Genomic DNA, 17,133 nt, shown 5'->3' with positions numbered 1-17,133 from the left:
ACTTTGGTGGTAAGAATAAGGCAGATTATTATCTGAATGGTGTCAAGTTAGGAAAAGGGGGCGTACAACAAGAACTGGGTATCCTAGTGCATCAGTCACTGAAAGGAAGCACGCAGGTACAGCAGGCAGGTGTGGTCTCACTATGGCCCTATGCAACTGCAGAAGGACCTCTTTGTTCCTATACTCAACTCCTCTTGTTATGAAGGATAACATTCCATTGGCTTTCTTCAGTGCCTGCTGTACCTCCCGAACCGACAGAAGGTCTACTGTGGCACAAGTCTCAGAAAATTTTAATGGTGGTCACGGGAGGAATGTGTCACGATACACAGTGCGTCAATAGACAATAGGTGCAGGAGTAGGCCATTCGGCCCTTCGAGCCAGCACCACCATTCAATGTGATCATGGCTGATCATTCCCAATCAGTACCCCGTTCCTGCCTTCTCCCCATACCCCCTGACTCCGCTATCCTTAAGAGCTCTCTTGAATGCATTCAGAGAATTGGCCTCCACTGCCTTCTGAGACAGTGAATTCCACAGATTTACATCTCTGACTGAAAAAGTTTTTCCTCATCTCCGTTCTAAATGGCCTACCCCTTATTCTTAAATTCTGGACCCCCAACATTGGCGGCACGGTGGCGCAGCGTGCGTCACGGTGGCGCAGCGGTAGAGTTGCTGCCTTACAGCGAATGCAGCGCCGGATACGGGTGCTGTACTGTAAGGAGTTTGTACGTTCTCCCCGTGACCTGCGTGGGCTTTCTCCGAGATCTTCGGTTTCCTCCCACACTCCAAAGACGTATAGGTATGTAGGTTAATTGACTGGGTAAAATGTAAAAATTGTCCCTAGTGTGTGTAGGATAGTGTTAATGTGCGGGGATCACTGGGCGGTGCGGACTCGGTGGGCCGAAAAGGCCTGTTTCCGCGCTGTATCTGAAATATGAAGAAAAAAAATATATATATATATATGTTTCCTGCCTCTTAACGTGTCCAACCCCTTAATAATCTTTATATGTTTCAATAAGATCACCTCTCATACTTCTAAATTCCAGTGTATACAAGCCTAGCCGCTCCAGTCTTTCAACATATGATAGTCCCGCCATTCCGGGAATTAACCCAGTAAACCTATGCTGCACGCCCTCAATAGCAAGAATATCCTTCCTCAAATTTGGAGACCAAAACTGCACACAGTACTCCAGGTGCGGTCTCACTATGGCCCTATACAACTGCAGAAGGACCTCTTTGTTCCTATACTCAACTCCTCTTGTTATGAAGGCTAACATTCCATTGGCTTTCTTCACTGCCTGCTGTACCTGCATGCTTCCTTTCAGTGACTGATGCACTAGGATACCCAGATCTTGTTGTATGCCCCCTTTTCCTAACTTGACACCATTCAGATAATAATCTGCCTTATTCTTACCACCAAAGTGGATAACCTCACACTTATCCACATTAAAATGCATCTGCCACGCATCCGCCCACTCACAACCTGTCCACGACCCTACTGCGTATGGGGCTGCACACAGAGGACCAACTGGATATTAGGCAGGTGGTCATAATGTTTTGACTCGTCAGGTCATAATGTTTTGGCTGATCGGTGTATAAACACATTTTGTGAAATAGTTTAAGTGAATTTTGTCAATGCTTATATGGAAATCTCCATGTTATTGATTTTTTCGGTTTCCGCTGAGTCACAAGGGTTTTCAAATTCAGGGTGGGGAAGTTGATCTGTCGTCTTCTCCGCAGTCAGGTAAATCCTATTGGTACCTAGAAAAATACACAAGAAATCAGTGTGCAACTGTGGCAGAAGTTTATTCTTTAGTGTTCACAAGTAGGTGTTTGTTAGCATTAACCTGACAATGTAAAGACGTCTCATTAATATGATGCTGAAAGTTATCTTGCAAAGTCTGACACCTGTTGATGAATTTAGCTAAATTATGAGGAAAGGGAAACTGCTGGAGGAACTCAGCGGGTCAGGCAACATCTGAGGAGGGAAATGGACAGTTGACATTTCGGGTCATGATACTTCCTAACTCTGAAGAAGTGTAATGACCTGAAATGTCATTTGCCTGACCTGATGAATTCCTCCAGCTGTTTTTTTTTTTGCTCAAGATTTCAGCATTTGCAGTCTCCTGTGCCTCCAGATATTTTGAATTGATGGGATCAAGGTAGTTTATTTAGGTTTAGCTTCCTGACCTTGCTATTGGATTCTAGCAGACTTTTCCTTGTTTGGTTGACCAATAGTTTCCATCACTTCACCCAAGGCATTCTCTGCAATCAGTGCGATCAGGGACTCGGCCGTGGGATCTACCATCGCCCCGCGGGGACTTCAGGGTCGGGTGTCTTGATCGCCTCGACACACCGATCGCAGGACGTTTCATCGCCTGGCGGGGACTTCAGGGTCGGGAGCCTCAATCGCCTCGATGCTGCAGTTTTGAGTTTTGACTGCCCGACCATGAGTGAAGAAGCAAGAAGGAGATCAGGCTTTCTTTTTTACCATCCATCGCAGTGTGGAGGTGCCTGGAGGAGAGTCATTATGATGGATGTTTGTGTTGAATTATGTTTTTGTTGCTTTTTTCGTGTTGTGACTGCATGGTAACTAAATTTTGTTCAAACTTGTTTTGAATGACAAATAAATATATTCTATTCTATTCTAGATATCTTATCACTACCTCCTAGGAGCATTAGGCACCCTAATAGACTATGCTATTTGATTCAACAGCAAATGTGCGAGTGAACACAGGCATTATTCCTCATTGAAGTGTGGAAAGAGCTTCATCTTGACATAGTGTTACCTTGCAAGCAGAGTAGAGATGGGGAATTAGTTTATGAAAGCCAAGTTAATTGAATCAGTGATGGAGGACTGGTTTTACTCACCATTTTGCTTATACATTTTTATCCTTTCATAGCTTCGATAGATCACGACAAGAATTAGTGCTTCTGAAACTTGAAACACCAAGAAGATTAATGGAAATAAGTAAAGAGCACCAATCTCCTCTCTGCAGAAAGCAACTTTCAGGATGGTGGAACACAGCTGAACATTTTGGCATCCAGTTTCCATAGAGACAGTCCGTCTACACCTGCAATAGGAGGGGAAACATGTTGAAAGCAGGTTTCAAGATGGCAATCTTTTTAATGGTTCTCCCAGTGGCTTGATCATAACAATGTGAAGTAAGTATACAGATGGGGCAGGTGGAGCAATAAAGGTTCAGCAAATATGCTGCAGATTAAAAAAACAGCAAAATACAAATTAATGTCAGTGATGCCCTCATCAAAGAACTTAATGTTTCCATTGAGATTACAGAGGAGGATATATTTTAGAAAACCATTTACAGCATACCAGTACTTAATGTCCATTTGTAATTGTAACAACAATTATGAGTCAGCTACATTGGTACATTTGCTATCATTTGCAACCATTTTCAGTCAGAAGTGCCAAGTAGATGATTCATTTTGGCTTCCTCCCAAAATTCCCTCCATCACAGAAATCAACCTTTAGTCAATTTGATTTACTCCATGAGATAGCAAAACACAACCATGAGTACTGGCTACAAAGCCAGATAGGATGTAGTCATTTGCTTCATTTTGGATTACTTTGCACTGAAAATAATAGCAATTATTAGGCATGGCATCTTCCAATTTCTAAGGGCCATGATTCTATTGACTTTTTGAATGTCTCTCATGTTTGTGCTTGAACGGTTTGTGAAGTCAGACAATTAAATCTCTTCCCTCAAAATCTCAGCCTTTCACTCTTAAAAATATACAGTTTTGCCCATATTGCATCCAAACTCAATGGTATGGAGAAATTTCAAGGCTATGCTTCCTAACTTGATACCATCTGCATGCATGACTATATGATTAGGATTACAGCAATTCCACTCATGATCACACAAACCATCTATCAGTGATTGTGATTAAATTTAGTGTTAAGTAGTACACCTCAGGGCACAGTACTGGGCCCTCATCTGTTTTTGCTTTACATTAATGACATTGTGGCCCGGGGATTAGGCCAGTCCCTGGATCACCCCCCTCGGCACGGGTTGGACAGGGCTGGGGGAGGGACTAGTGCTACGGGGTTTGCCTGAAGGGGCTGGAGAGATAACTCGTGCTTGAGACTGAAGGGAGAGTGGATGTTCTGTTGCTGGATTAAATTACTGTTAACACTTACCTGGCGTCTTGCCTTATTCCTACCGCGTCCAGACCCACTACACTGGTGACCCTCGACGTTTCCTCGCAAGTCGCGATGGACCCGAACGTTCCTCAACACGCACTACCCGTTCAACTACCCCTGGACCCTGCCGGTCAGCCGCCCCTGGACCCTGCCGGTCAGCCGCCTCTGGACCCTGCCGGTCAGCCGCCTCTGGACCCTGCCGCACCACACCCCTTGGACCCTGCCGGCCGCGCCGCTCTCCACGCCGTGACGTTGAAGTTGCTTCCCATTTGGACCGACAACTCTGATTTCTGGTTTGGCCAGGCCGAGGCGCAGTTTGCACTGCGGGGAGTGACCGCCGACGCAACCAAGTACTTTTACGTTATCAGCGCCCTCGACCAGGCCACTGCGTGACGGGTCAGACCTTTCCTCCGCCCCTCCCCGGCGGCTAATAAGTATGAGGGCCTCAAGGCCTTTCTCCTACGGAAATTCAGCCTCAACGAGGCTGAGCGGTCGACCCAAATCCTACGGATGACTGGCCTGGGTGACCGCCGCCCGTCGGAACTGCTGGGCGATATGCTGGCCCTGATGGGCGACCACGAGCCCTGCTTTTTATTTAAACATGCTTACCTGCTTTATTTAAACATCTCCACCAGCAGCTCACCAACGACCTGTTTACCGACATGCAGGCGATGGGCGAGCGCGCCTATGACCTCTGGATGGCCCATCAGCTGGCCATGGATGCGCTCGACGTTCCTCTGATGACCGATGACGATCCACAGATCAGTGCCTCGATCGACAGCGTCTCCGCTCCTAGACGTCCTTCGCGGTGGGACCCGGCTGCTACGGCACACCCGGCTGCCAGCACGTCTTTCTCGCGCAGCCTGCCATCTTCTCCGCACGCCACCAGAGGCCGCTGGCGTTTGGATCAGCCTGCACAGCCGCCTGTTTCCACAGACGCCAGCAGAGGGGGCTGATGCTACTTTCACCGGCGCTGGGGACCTTCAGCCCTTCAATGCTGGCAGCCCTGCTCGTTCCCGGGAAATGCTGGGGCTGGCTGTCAGTGATTGCTTCGGCGGCTGGCCAGATTCATCGCGTTTTTGCGTGGGATCACCACACCGGGGCTAGTATCCTGTGGACACAGGGGCTGAGGTGAGCGTTCTTCCCCCTTCGAATGATGACATTCGCTATGGTAAATGCGGCCCCCTCCTCACCGCGGCAAATGGGACTCCAATCCGCTCATACGGGGTATGCACGCTCTCCCTCAACTTCGGCGATGGTCGCTTCTCCTGGCCATTCGTCATTGCGGATGTGTCCCAGCCGTTACTGGGTACAGACTTCCTGCGGGCACTTTCCCTGCTCGTGGATGTCAAGCGGCAGAGTTTGATGCACTCCGTCACTTTGCAGCCTGTTTCCCTCCGCCTGGGCGACCCGGTTGTGCTGCCTGATGGGCCCCTGTCATCCATGGACGCTACGTTCTCGCGCATTTTGGCCGACTTCCCCGAAATCCTCGACCCCCAGTTCTGCTCCTCCGCCTCGGTGGAGCATCACATTTCCACCACTGGCCTGCCCCTGCACGCCCGGGCTCGGCGTCTTCCACCGGACAAGCTCAGTCTAGCTCGGGAGGAGTTCTGGCTCATGGAATCGCTGGGTATTGTGCGCCACTCAGACAGCCCGTGGGCGTCCCTGCTCCATATGGTCCCCAAGGCAGACGGTGGCTAGCGCCCTTGCGGAGACTACCGTCAGCTTAACGATGCTACCATCGCTGACAGGTACCCGGTCCCCCACATTCAGGACTTTAACGCACACCTGGCTGGGGCCACAGTAATTTCTAAGGTCGATCTGGTGCGTGGCTACAATCAAATTCTCGTCCACCCAGACCACATCCCCAAGACGGCCATCGTGACGCCATTTGGCCTTTTCGAATTCTTCCGTATGCCGTTCGGACTTAACAACGCGGCGCAAACCTTTCTGCGGCTTATGGACTGTGTGTGCCGTGGCCTGGACTTTGTTTTTGTTTACTTCTATGACATCTTGGTGGCAAGCCTTTCACGACAGAAGCACGCTACCCATCTCCGCCAGCTATGCCAGCGCCTCAGCGATCATGGGCTGGTCATCAACATAACCAAATGCCGTCTTGCCTGATTCCTACCGCGTCCAGACCCACTACAACATCCATGAAAAAGTCACAAGCACGACCAGACTACTCGCTGATGATTGTTTGCTGTATCGTTAAATTAAGTCAGCTGATGATAAAGATGCTCTCCAAAAAGATCTCGATACTATGGTTGAGTGGAACCATGTGAAACCATGCGTGTCACCAGGAAGAGGAAACCAGGCGAAACATCATATAATATCCTTAGTGCCACCATTGAAGAATCCAAACAAACCAAGTATCTTGGCATCAAAATACAGAACAATCTACGTTGGAATGGTCAGACTCATCATGCAACGGTGAAAGCAACAGGTGTCCTAAATTTTCTGAGATGCAACTTTTATCATTGTTCAACTTCTATCAAGGAGAAGTTATACTTCACTCTTGTTAGACCACATTTGGACTACGCAGTTGCAGCATGGGACCCATATACAATTAAAAACATTTCTTCCATCGAACGTGTCCAAAGACAGGCAGCACGTTTTGTTACAAATACCTATGGGAGAGAAGCGAGTGCTACCGAACTTCTAAATTCATTGGGGTGGAACACTCTCCAAGACAGACGTAAAGCCCACCGGTGACCTGTTTTTACAAAATGTTAAATGGTCAGCTGGACATAGATTACCACATCTACACCAAACCCAAACCTATCAGGAGTAGACGAGGGCATTCGATTCAATTTGAGATACCAGCTCTCAAGACAGATGTGTATAGCAATTCAGTCTTCCCTCGCACAATTAAAGCATGGAACAGTCTTCACCCTACTATAGTTATTCAACCAGATGCAACTGAATTTAAGACAGTTCCTCTCCAAGAAGCCCTTCTTGCTTAAGTCCATATTCCGCCACCTCCAGTTTAAATTCCGTTTGGAATATTTTGGAGGACCAAGAACCAAAGTGCTGGAGTAACTCAGCATCTCTGGAGAACATGGATAGTTGATGTTTTGGGTTGAGACTCTTCTTCAGACTCAATATGAATAGGTGACCTTTAGGTCGAGACCCTTCTTCAGACTGAAGAAGGGTCTCGACCCAAAAGGTCACCCATTCCTTCTCCCCAGAGATGCTGCCTGTCCCGCTGAGCGACTCCAGCATTTTGTGTCTGCCTCTAATATGTACTTACACTATAATTTTTATCTTACTTAAATGCATGTAATATTGTATTTACATTTTGGTTTGTTGGATTGTAAAGAATGATGCCATTAAAAACAGCCATTTCAATTGTTCTGACTAAACTATTTGTACTGCAATGAATGACACATGTTACCTTTCAGATAATCGGCATAAGGTCGCAAGAGCATATCCTAAAGTGTATCCAATAATGGGCATCAGTACTGTGGTGATAACTAGGTGAGGAGAGAAAAGTGTCCACAAAATATCCCCAATCGACATTGCTGACAAGATGGCAATTATTATTGCAGCAATGAGAAGAATAAACAGGCCAGTCTGAAAAAGAAAGACATGAGATTATTCCAATAAAATTCAATCAATACATCGTAGTCTCAGATATCAATATTGCATCTTTAGTAACTGTTTGCCACAATTGGCCCCTGATTTCAGCTCAAATGAGTTCTGCAACTTTTGTAAAGCTAACTTTGAAAGTTTTTCAATTGTTTACCACCACAGGAATGAAAATTAAATTTTAAAAGTGCTATTGTGGATGTGAATGAGAGTCAATACTTCTGATTCCTGGGCATGTATACCTCTGTAGATCTGTCCCGGACCCAGAACATTGATGCAATCATGAAGAAAGCATTCAATGCCTCTACTTCCTTAGAAGATTGAGGAGATTCGGTATGTCACCAAATACTCTCTTGAACTTTTACAGGTGCACAGTGGAGAGCATATTGATTGGTTGCATCACAGCCTGGTTCAGTAACTCGAATGCCCAGCATCGAAGAAGATTGCAATAAGTTGTGAACACACCCAGTCCATCATGGGTACTGACCTGCCTACCATCAAATGGATCTACAAGAGTCGCTGCCTCAAAAAAGCAGCCATCATCATCAGAGACCCACACCATCCCAGCTACATTCTCATTTCACTTCTGCCATTGATATGCGGAAGTGGCGGCACCTAACGGCTGCGGCTCGCTAGCAGTCTGTTCGTCTTTTTTCCTTTTTTTTTTGTGTGTCGGTGTTGGGATGGTTTTTTTTTTTTTTTTGTGGTTGTGTATGTGTGGGGGGTGGTGGTGTGGGTGTGGGGGGGTGGGGGAAACCTTTCTCTTTTAGGTCTCTTCCTCACGGCGCGGGGTGCGGCTCGGCCGCGGGGCCTTCCATCGCCCGGTGCGGCTCGGCCGCTGGACTTAACATCGTCCGGTGCGGCTCGGCCGCTGGACTTAACATCGCCCGGTGCGGCTTGGCTGCGGGGCCTAACAACGCTGGTGCGGCTCGGCCGCTGGACTTAACATCGTCCGGTGCGGCTCGGCCGCGGGGCCTTCCATCGCCCGGTGCGGCTCGGCCGCGGGACTTTACATCACCCGGTGCGGCTCGGCCGCTGGACTTAACAGTGCCCGGTGCGGCTCGGCCGCGGGGGGCAACATCGCCCGGCGCGGCTCGGCCACGGGACTTTACATCGCCTGGCGCGGCTCGGCCGCGGGACTTTTCATCGCTGGTGCGGCTCGGCCGCTGGACTTAACATCGCCCGGTGCGGCTTGGCCGCGGGGCCTTCCATCGCCCGGTGCGGCTCGGCCGCGGGGCATAACATCGCTGGTGCGGCTCGGCCGCTGGACATAACAGTTCCCGGTGCGTCTCGGCCGCGGGGCCTAACATCGCACAGCGCGGCTCGGCCGCGGGACTTAGCTGCGCACGGCTCGGCTGCGGGGCTGTCCGTCGCCCGGCTCCGCCGCAGGATGTTTCAGCGCCTGGTGCGGCTCGGCCGCGGGGACTGTGCGGGTCGGTCGGGGACGAGCTGTCTGTCCGTGGGCGTGGGGAAGAGAGTGGAAGTTTTGTTGCCTCCATCACAGTGAAGGGGTGTTTGGAGTCACTGTGATGGACGTTTGTGTTGGGGTCATGTGTCTTGTGTTCTTTTTGTGTATGACTGCTATGTAATTTCGTTCGGTACCTTGGTACCGAATGACAAATAAAGCTCTGTTGAACTGTTGAACTGTTGGAAACTGAAAACAGTATCTTGTTGGTGCGGTTTCTTCCCTACAACCATCAGACTATTAAACACTTCAATCTCCAAATAAGCTCTGACTAGAGGTATTGTTTTTGTCTGCATTATTGTTTTATATATGTACGTGAGTTTTCTGCTTGAAGTTTTGGATGTAATTGGTGGGATGAATATATCCAATGGAACGTAGCAGATGAGAACTAACACTGGCTAATGCAGGCTTAAAATGAATGTGGCGCAGCTGGTAGAGCTCCTGCCTCACAGCTCCAGAGACCTGGTTTGATCCTGACCTCTGGCCCTGTTTGAGTTTACATGTTCTCCCTGTGACCGGGTGAGTTTTCTCCGGGTGCTATTTTTCTCCCCACGTCCCAAAGACATGTAGGGTGGATAGATTACTTGGCTGCTGTTAATTGCTCCTAATGTGTAGGTAACTGGTAGAATCTGGGCGGAATTGATAACATTATGGAAAAAGTAGAGTTGAGTGTAGGATTAGTGTAAACTAGACCAAGTGGACCCGTTAGGCCCAAACCTCTCCTGCATTGGTGCAGCACCCTCTCCTCCCCTCCTCCCCCTCTACCCCCCCTCCCACCCTCCCCTTCTCCCTCCTCCCCCACTCTCCTTCCCCTCCCCCTCCCATCCCCCTCCCTCCTCCCCCTCCTCTCCCCACCCTCTCCCTCCTTCCCCTCCCATCCTCCTCCTCCCCTTCCCTCCTCCTCCCTCCCTAGGAGATAGATTTAAACTTTAACATGTGAATAACTTTTAAAATATAACACTGATTTCAATGAAGCTTCTTCCATTAGCACCAAAGGGATGACAGTGAGTAAGGTGGGCCTAAAATTGTCGCGCTATTGTGTACTGTTTTGGCTGTAGTTCAGGAACAAATAAACGAGTTTTAGTATATAGATGGGTGGCTGATAGTCAGCCACACATTGGGGTCTGAAGAAGGATCCCAACCCGAAACGTCACCTATTCCTTTTCTCCAGAGGTGCTGCCTGACCCGCTGAGTTACACCAGCATTTTGTGTCTATCTTCAGCTGATTGTTAGTGTGGACGATGGACCAAAGGACCTGTTTCCACGCTGCATCTCTCTTTCTCTATTTAGTTTTTCTTTGTAAATTTTTTTTTTAAGAAAAAAAAATCCTCTTTGTCAATGCTCTGCCGTTAAAATGTTAGTATGGTGATGTCTATTTGCACCTCATTCAAGGTGATAACTTTTGCACCTATACAGACATAGACATAGCTGTGCCTAATTGTTGTTTGTTTGCACTGGTTGATTGGAAGGGAGATGTTAGCTGTGTTCCCAATCCATGCTTTTATTTTATACACTTTTCAGAATCTAAGCATCACCATCAGGGTGGCACAGTGGCACAACGATAAAGTTGCTGCTTTACAGTGCCAGAGACTACGGGTGCTGTCTGTACGGAGTTTGTACATTCTCTCCGTGTCCTGCATGGGTTTTCACCGGGTGCTCCGGTTTCCTCCCACACTCCAAAAACGTACAGGTTTGTAGATTAATTGGCTTTGGTAAAGTTGTTAATTGTCCCTGGTGTGTGTGTAGGATAGTGTTAGTGTGTGGGGATCACTGATCGGCGCGGACTCGGTGGCCTGAAGGGCCTGTTTCCACGTTGCATCTCTAAACTAAACAAAGCTAATCAGCAGTCATTGGCGATCTCCATTTGCCTTTGAGGAGTTGGTGGTGAGCTATCTTCTTGAACCATTGCAGCTCTTCCCTAGCACTGTTGTTTAGGGAGTTGTAAGTTTTTGATCTGGCAATGATTCAACAGTGATAGATTTCCACTTCAGAGTGGTTTGTGGCTTGGAGATGAATATGATTTTATCATGAACCTGCTGTGAGCTTGGTGGTAAAGTTGTGGGTTGGGAGGTTCTACTTGAATAACCAAAATGAATAACTGCAGCACATTTTGTAAATAGTGCACAAAGTACAATCCATATCCAAACTCAAAGAACAAAAAACCCAAAGTACATCAACAGCTTGGGTTGGGAAGGTTGTGGAAGGAGCTAATTTAATTCTAAGTATACCTTAGACAGTTAGGAACAATTTCTTCCCAACTGTCATCAGGCAACTGAATGGTGATCTCATCAGCTAGAGTGCAGTCCTGACCTCTGATACACCTCATTAGAAACTTTTGAACCTTCTTAATTGGACTTTATCAGACTACTGTTATATTTTTGCACTAAATGTTGTACAGTTTATCCTTTGTCTTTGTACTGTGGACAGCTTGATTGTATTCATGTATATAGTCTGTCTTTCGAGACACAAGCAAAAGCTTTTCACTGTAGCTTGGTACACGTGACAATAATAAATTAAACTAAATTAAACTGAAAGGTACAAAATATTCTAAAAGATCAAGAAGTAAAAATCAAGATAGTGATTATATCTCTAATTTGAAAAGGGCTTGGAGTGGTGTGTGAAGGACTGGGGTACAGAATGCAGGAAGGAAGGATACAGGGGCCATTGAGAGGCTTCACTGCAGATTCACTGAGATACAGCATGACATGTAGCATAGCAACGAAAGAAATGAAAACATTAACTCTCTTTCAGAATGCCACAAATTACTGCACGATTAATACATGTGGAAAAGGTTTGAAAGATAAGATGAGGCAGTTTCCAATAGTTGCAAAGTCAAGATTTTAATGGTGACAGATGTAAAACAATTGGCACAGGGAATACTTTTTCACAAGAAACAGTGTGAAAAGAGGGTTAATTTCCAGGTATTGAGGACTGAAGGGAGAGCATGCAAAAATTCAAAACAGCATACGAAAAGAGGATAAATGGAAATGAGCTGAGGGGACTTGATAAAAGGGTTCACGTAGAGTGAATGATTAATGGGTATTGCGGGCAAACATCAACATGGACTGGTTGATCTTGATCTTTGCTATAGCTTCTGTGAATTGTATACATCTGTGTACATGGCAAGACCATGAGAAACAAGGGGGGCAGTGGCATCAGAGTCACTGAGTCATAGAGTCACACATTCATAGGCACCAAGAAATCAGGAAAGGGCTGCCGAAAAGATCAACTGAAAACCAAGGAACCTTGGAACGCTACAGAAAACAAACCAAAGTAATAAATACGGCAATATCCTACCTTGGTTATGGTCCTTGAATACTGCGGATATCTGTGATTGAGAAAAATGCCTATGCTGCAAGGAATGAGCGTTGAGACGAGGGTTATGGAAATCGCTTTGTATGGCACTTTATTAACTAGTGACAGGCCGTTGCAGTAGAGATAAAGAAGGAGGGGCATCATGCCAAGCGCCAGTGTAGTAGAACATGTGGTCATCACAATACTGCAAGGAAAACAACATCAGAAAGCTTAGATCAAGCAAAGGCAATTTAGTTGTTGGTTCAAAAAGTACATGATGGGTAAGGTTGATCTATTCACTCAGTGCGAGCTGTGTTACAGGACTACTTCCTGTTATAACTATTTGATACAAGTCCATGGATTTAGAAGGAGCTTGTATTGATAGGGTGCTTTTAAGTCAATCCACCAGTGTATCCATATGTTGTCTCTGACTATTTTCCAAAAGGTTTCAGTTCTACTCACACTGACTGCTACTTTAACCTTATCTGCTCTAGACGAGTTAGTCCAACATTCTGTGCAGAGTTTGTACGTTCTCCCTGTGACCACAAGGATTTTATCCAGGTTTCCTCCTACATTTCAAAAACTTGCATATTTGTAGGTTAATTGGCTTCTGCTGGTTTAGAGGGATGTGGGCCAAACGCAGGCAGGTGGGACCAGTGTAGATGGTATAATTTGGTCGGTGAGGGCAAGTTGGGCTGAAGGGCCTGTTTCCACACACTATGCCTTTATGACTTGGGGCTCACGTTGTTGACCTCTCCGTGGTGAGCCCTGTCAACTGACCTCAGTCAGGCGAACGACAACAAACAGACAGCAGAAGCAGCTTCATAACTTCTGCTGCCTCAAACGCAAGAAGAAGAAGAAGCCTCTATGACTTTAAGACTCTATAATCGGAGTTACTCCAGCACATTGTGTCTGTTTCTTTTGTAATTCAGCATCTGCAGTTCCTAGTTTCTTCAGTAAGATTGTGCGTATGTGAATGGCAAAATGTGGGGAGGGTTAATGAGAATCTAGGAAGAATAAAATGATTGGCGCAGATTCTGTGGAATAAACGACTTGTTTCTGAGGTAGATGACTATTGGTCTATGATCATAGTTTGTAGCAAAATGGTGCTGACAGCCAAATGAGAATTACCGGCAGCACACTGTAATGCCACTCCAGAACTATAGAGGCATATCTTTCATTCATTGTTCTTTATCTCTCTACATGGCAAATTCAACAGCCTGACCGCGGGAGAAGACGGCGGGGAAGAGAAAAGACATTCTGGCCTTCCATCACAGTGAGAAGGTGACTGGAGGAGACTCACTGTGATGGATGTTTCTTTTTGTTTGATTGTGTGTGTTATTGCTTATTTTTATTGTTCTTATTGTTGGACTGTGGGTAATCTTTCATTTCACTGCACATTTATGTGTATGTGACAAATAAACTTGACTTGATTTGACTTGACATTGTCTATATCTCTCATTTCCTTTATCCCTAGCTAGTCTGAAGAAGTTGTCTCAATCCAAAACGTCACCCATTCCTTCTTTCCAGAGATGCTGCCTGTCCCGCTGAGTTACTCCAGCATTTTATGGCTACCTTCACTATAGAGGCACTGTTGTGTGAATTGGCGGAAGAGTAAACGCAATGCAATAAATTTATCTTGGCAATTTTCTTATGAATGTGGGCTTGGGAATTTAAAATGGAGATATAAAAATAAAAGAGATGGAGTGAATCTCTGTAAAACTAGGATCAAATTAAGTTCTCATTATTATCCTGTTATTCTATTTCACACAGAGACGGTACTTGAATCCAATTTTACATTTAAAACAGTGGACAATAGAGGGGAAACAAAAGACACTTCAAGGCACTAAGTGATAATTTAATGGTATGGTATTTGTTGTACTGTTAACATTTTTCATCATCAGACACAGGGCTGCTGTTGGTGTGTGGTTAATTTGACTGTTCATTATTGTTAAATGCTGTCTTTAGCAAGTGTTTGAATTTAAAGGGACAGTATCCCTTGAAAAATTATATTTGGCATATTTTACTTGGGTTGAGGAAAAGCAAATATTTCATTTGCTATAACAATGATGCCACGATCAAACAAAATAATTATGCTTTTGTTGTTGTGGTGGGGGATTATGTCAAACTACAACAAAGTTATAAAGAAAATAAGAAAAGCTGGCTTTTTAAATGAGTGTTCATGTAAAGATGCTTTCAGAAGTGTTGTTAAACGAAGTCATTGCATTTCCAAATGGGTAGTCAGATAGTGTGTACGTGAATGATAGTGTCTGGGGAGGTTTGATGAATATAACAGAAGGCATGGACTCAGTGGGCCAAAGAGCTTATTTTAGTTTAGTTTAGTTTAAAGATACAGCGCAGAAACAGGCCCTTTGGCCCATCGAGTCCATGACGACCAGCGATCCCCGCACACTAACGCTATCTTACACGCACTAGGGACAATTTTTAAAATTTATACCAAGCCAATTAATCTACAAACTTGTACGTCTTTGGAGTGTGGGAGGAAACCGAAGATCTTGGAGAAAACCCATGCAGGACACAGGGAGAATGTACAAACTCCGTACAGACAACACCCATAGTCAGGATCGAACCTGGGTTTCTGGCGCTGTAAGGCAGCAACTCTCCCGATACGCCATCATGCCGCCCATTAGCTATATCATTAAGAGTCTATTACTTTACCATAAAGAAAAATGCTGTAAGTGGTCAAATGGACAGCACCATTTAAATCTGACAGAGTCTTCAACCAGAAGCGTTAGTAGTTTCTCTCCCATAGATGCTGCCTGACCTACTAAGTATTTCCAGCACTTTCTGCTTTTATTTCAGAGTTCTTGCATCTGCATATTTTGGATTTTGAGTTTAAACAGGTCTTCAGTGAAAGCAAGGTAGCAAATCTGCAAAACACCTGATACAACATAGTTTCCCAATATTCTGATTTTGCCAGAAATTAGTTACATGCTCACAAAACCTTCGAAAAGTTGACTAACTGTTTCTTACCTGAGATTCATATCTCCATTCAGTGCAAGTGAGAAGATATTGGAAATGGTTCCACCGGGACAGCAGGCACAGATCAGGATTGAGATAGCTTCAATGGAAGACAGTTTGAATACCTTGGTGAGGCTGAAGGCAGTTAAGGGCATAATCCCGTATTGAGAAACCAATGCAATCAGGATTCCCTTTGGCTTTGAGATGTAAACTTTAATCCTTGATATTTCCATGGTGCAGCCCAAGGAGATCATCGTGATGAACAAAATGATGACTGAAATGACACTGATGACTTGATCTATTGCCTTTCCCATGGCTCCGTCCATCCATTCCAATGTTATGTTTACACCAGGTGTTGAGTTGCCATTGCAAGTCCCCTTCCACAAGTACTCCTTGTCGGTGTTGTTCATTTTCACTCCAAGAATTCTTGCATTATTCCAAAATGTTTTCTGCTTGGTAACCGAGAAGCTAATACCCTCCAGATATGAAGTATTCAGAACATTAATGGCATTAATGGCATTACCGGAAGTGACGTGAGAGGACGCTGGCGTTGTTTGTTCGCCGCTTCTCACCACTTCTCTTTTTGTATTAATTTTGCCGTTTTTGAAAAGATTTTCTCAGCTTGCAAAAATCCCTCTGCTTAAACAAATCCTTCTGCTTGACCTGGTATCATCTGCCCAGCTCTTCCACCGCTGCCTCCGCACCCTTGGACTCCGCACCCTTGGACCTCTCACTCCTGTCTGTGCTCCTGTCTCTGCTGGCTTGGACTGCTCCCCTGTGGGTTACCTGACAGCTAGCGCTGCAGTCATCAACTCGCAAACGCTAACGCTAACGCTACCGCTAACGCTAACAGCTGCCTGGCTGCCTGCTTGCCTGCACATCCTCAGCTCCCTATTAACCCTCAGGCTGCTCAGCTTCCTCGATCCTCATAGGCCTTGCTCTGGATCAGCCTGTTGTGCCTGCTGTTTTGACGTTTTGATCTCTCTGGGCTCTATGCTCCTTCGCTCCTGCCTGGCATGGCACTGAAGTACTTTGCTGCGAGGCTGCTCCAGCTCAACAACCACTCCACTCCGCCATGCATCTCTGCCATCATCAACCACGGACTTCTACGACGACCCAAATACATCCACAGAGGCTCCGGTCACAAGTTTGTCTACTCCCAGACCGGTCACTCCATCCCTGCACTCTGGTCAACTGATTGGACTTCCACTCGTCCATTACATCATCACAACAACGCACACGAGCGTGCCCCCTGTCTACAAGCCCTGGCTAAATCACCCGTGTCCATCCACACCACACAAAGCAACATGAAGCTCACTCTGCTCAACATCCGATCCCTCAACAATAAAAGCCTCATTCTGAATGACTTCATCCTGGAAAATAAACTGGACTTCCTCTGTCTGACAGAAACCTGGCAACAACCTCTGGATTACCTCCCACTCAACCTCACTACACCCAACGGATACTCCTACATCAATAAACCACGCTCGGAAGGCCGAGGTGGTGGGATTGCCGTAATTCACCGACAGGACTTCAAGATCAACCTCATCTCCATTTCATCTGCTCCTTCATTTGAACACCTGGCTTTCAAACTCTCTGGCCACACAAAATTAGTCATGGCAGTTGTCTACCGCCCT

At 46.2% G+C, this 17,133-nt stretch overlaps 1 protein-coding gene across 4 annotated transcripts in view; it reads right to left on the bottom strand.

The window, feature by feature from the left end:
- Positions 1–36: 36 nt before the first annotated feature.
- Positions 37–17,133, bottom strand: part of slc10a1 (solute carrier family 10 member 1) — a 95,553-nt gene continuing 78,456 nt past the window's right edge. For 2 of the 4 annotated variants that reach the window (XM_078406268.1, XM_078406271.1), the window contains exons 2-6: positions 15,509–15,972; positions 12,518–12,719; positions 7,562–7,740; positions 2,871–3,073; positions 37–1,760 (exon numbers count right to left, since the gene is read on the bottom strand). In XM_078406268.1, the coding sequence (XP_078262394.1) occupies positions 1,639–1,760; positions 2,871–3,073; positions 7,562–7,740; positions 12,518–12,719; positions 15,509–15,972 (1,170 nt within the window). In that variant the 3' untranslated portion in view covers positions 37–1,638. The remainder of the gene's footprint in view (positions 1,761–2,870; positions 3,074–7,561; positions 7,741–12,517; positions 12,720–15,508; positions 15,973–17,133) is intronic. The other 2 variants (XM_078406272.1, XM_078406270.1) reach the window with 1 other exon arrangement.

Source organism: Rhinoraja longicauda, chromosome 10 (assembly GCF_053455715.1).
Source record: "Rhinoraja longicauda isolate Sanriku21f chromosome 10, sRhiLon1.1, whole genome shotgun sequence".
Classification (NCBI taxonomy): Eukaryota; Metazoa; Chordata; class Chondrichthyes; order Rajiformes; family Arhynchobatidae; genus Rhinoraja; species Rhinoraja longicauda.
The sequence above is the reverse complement of the archived record's forward strand: the minus strand, read 5'-3'. Positions and strand labels throughout refer to the sequence as shown.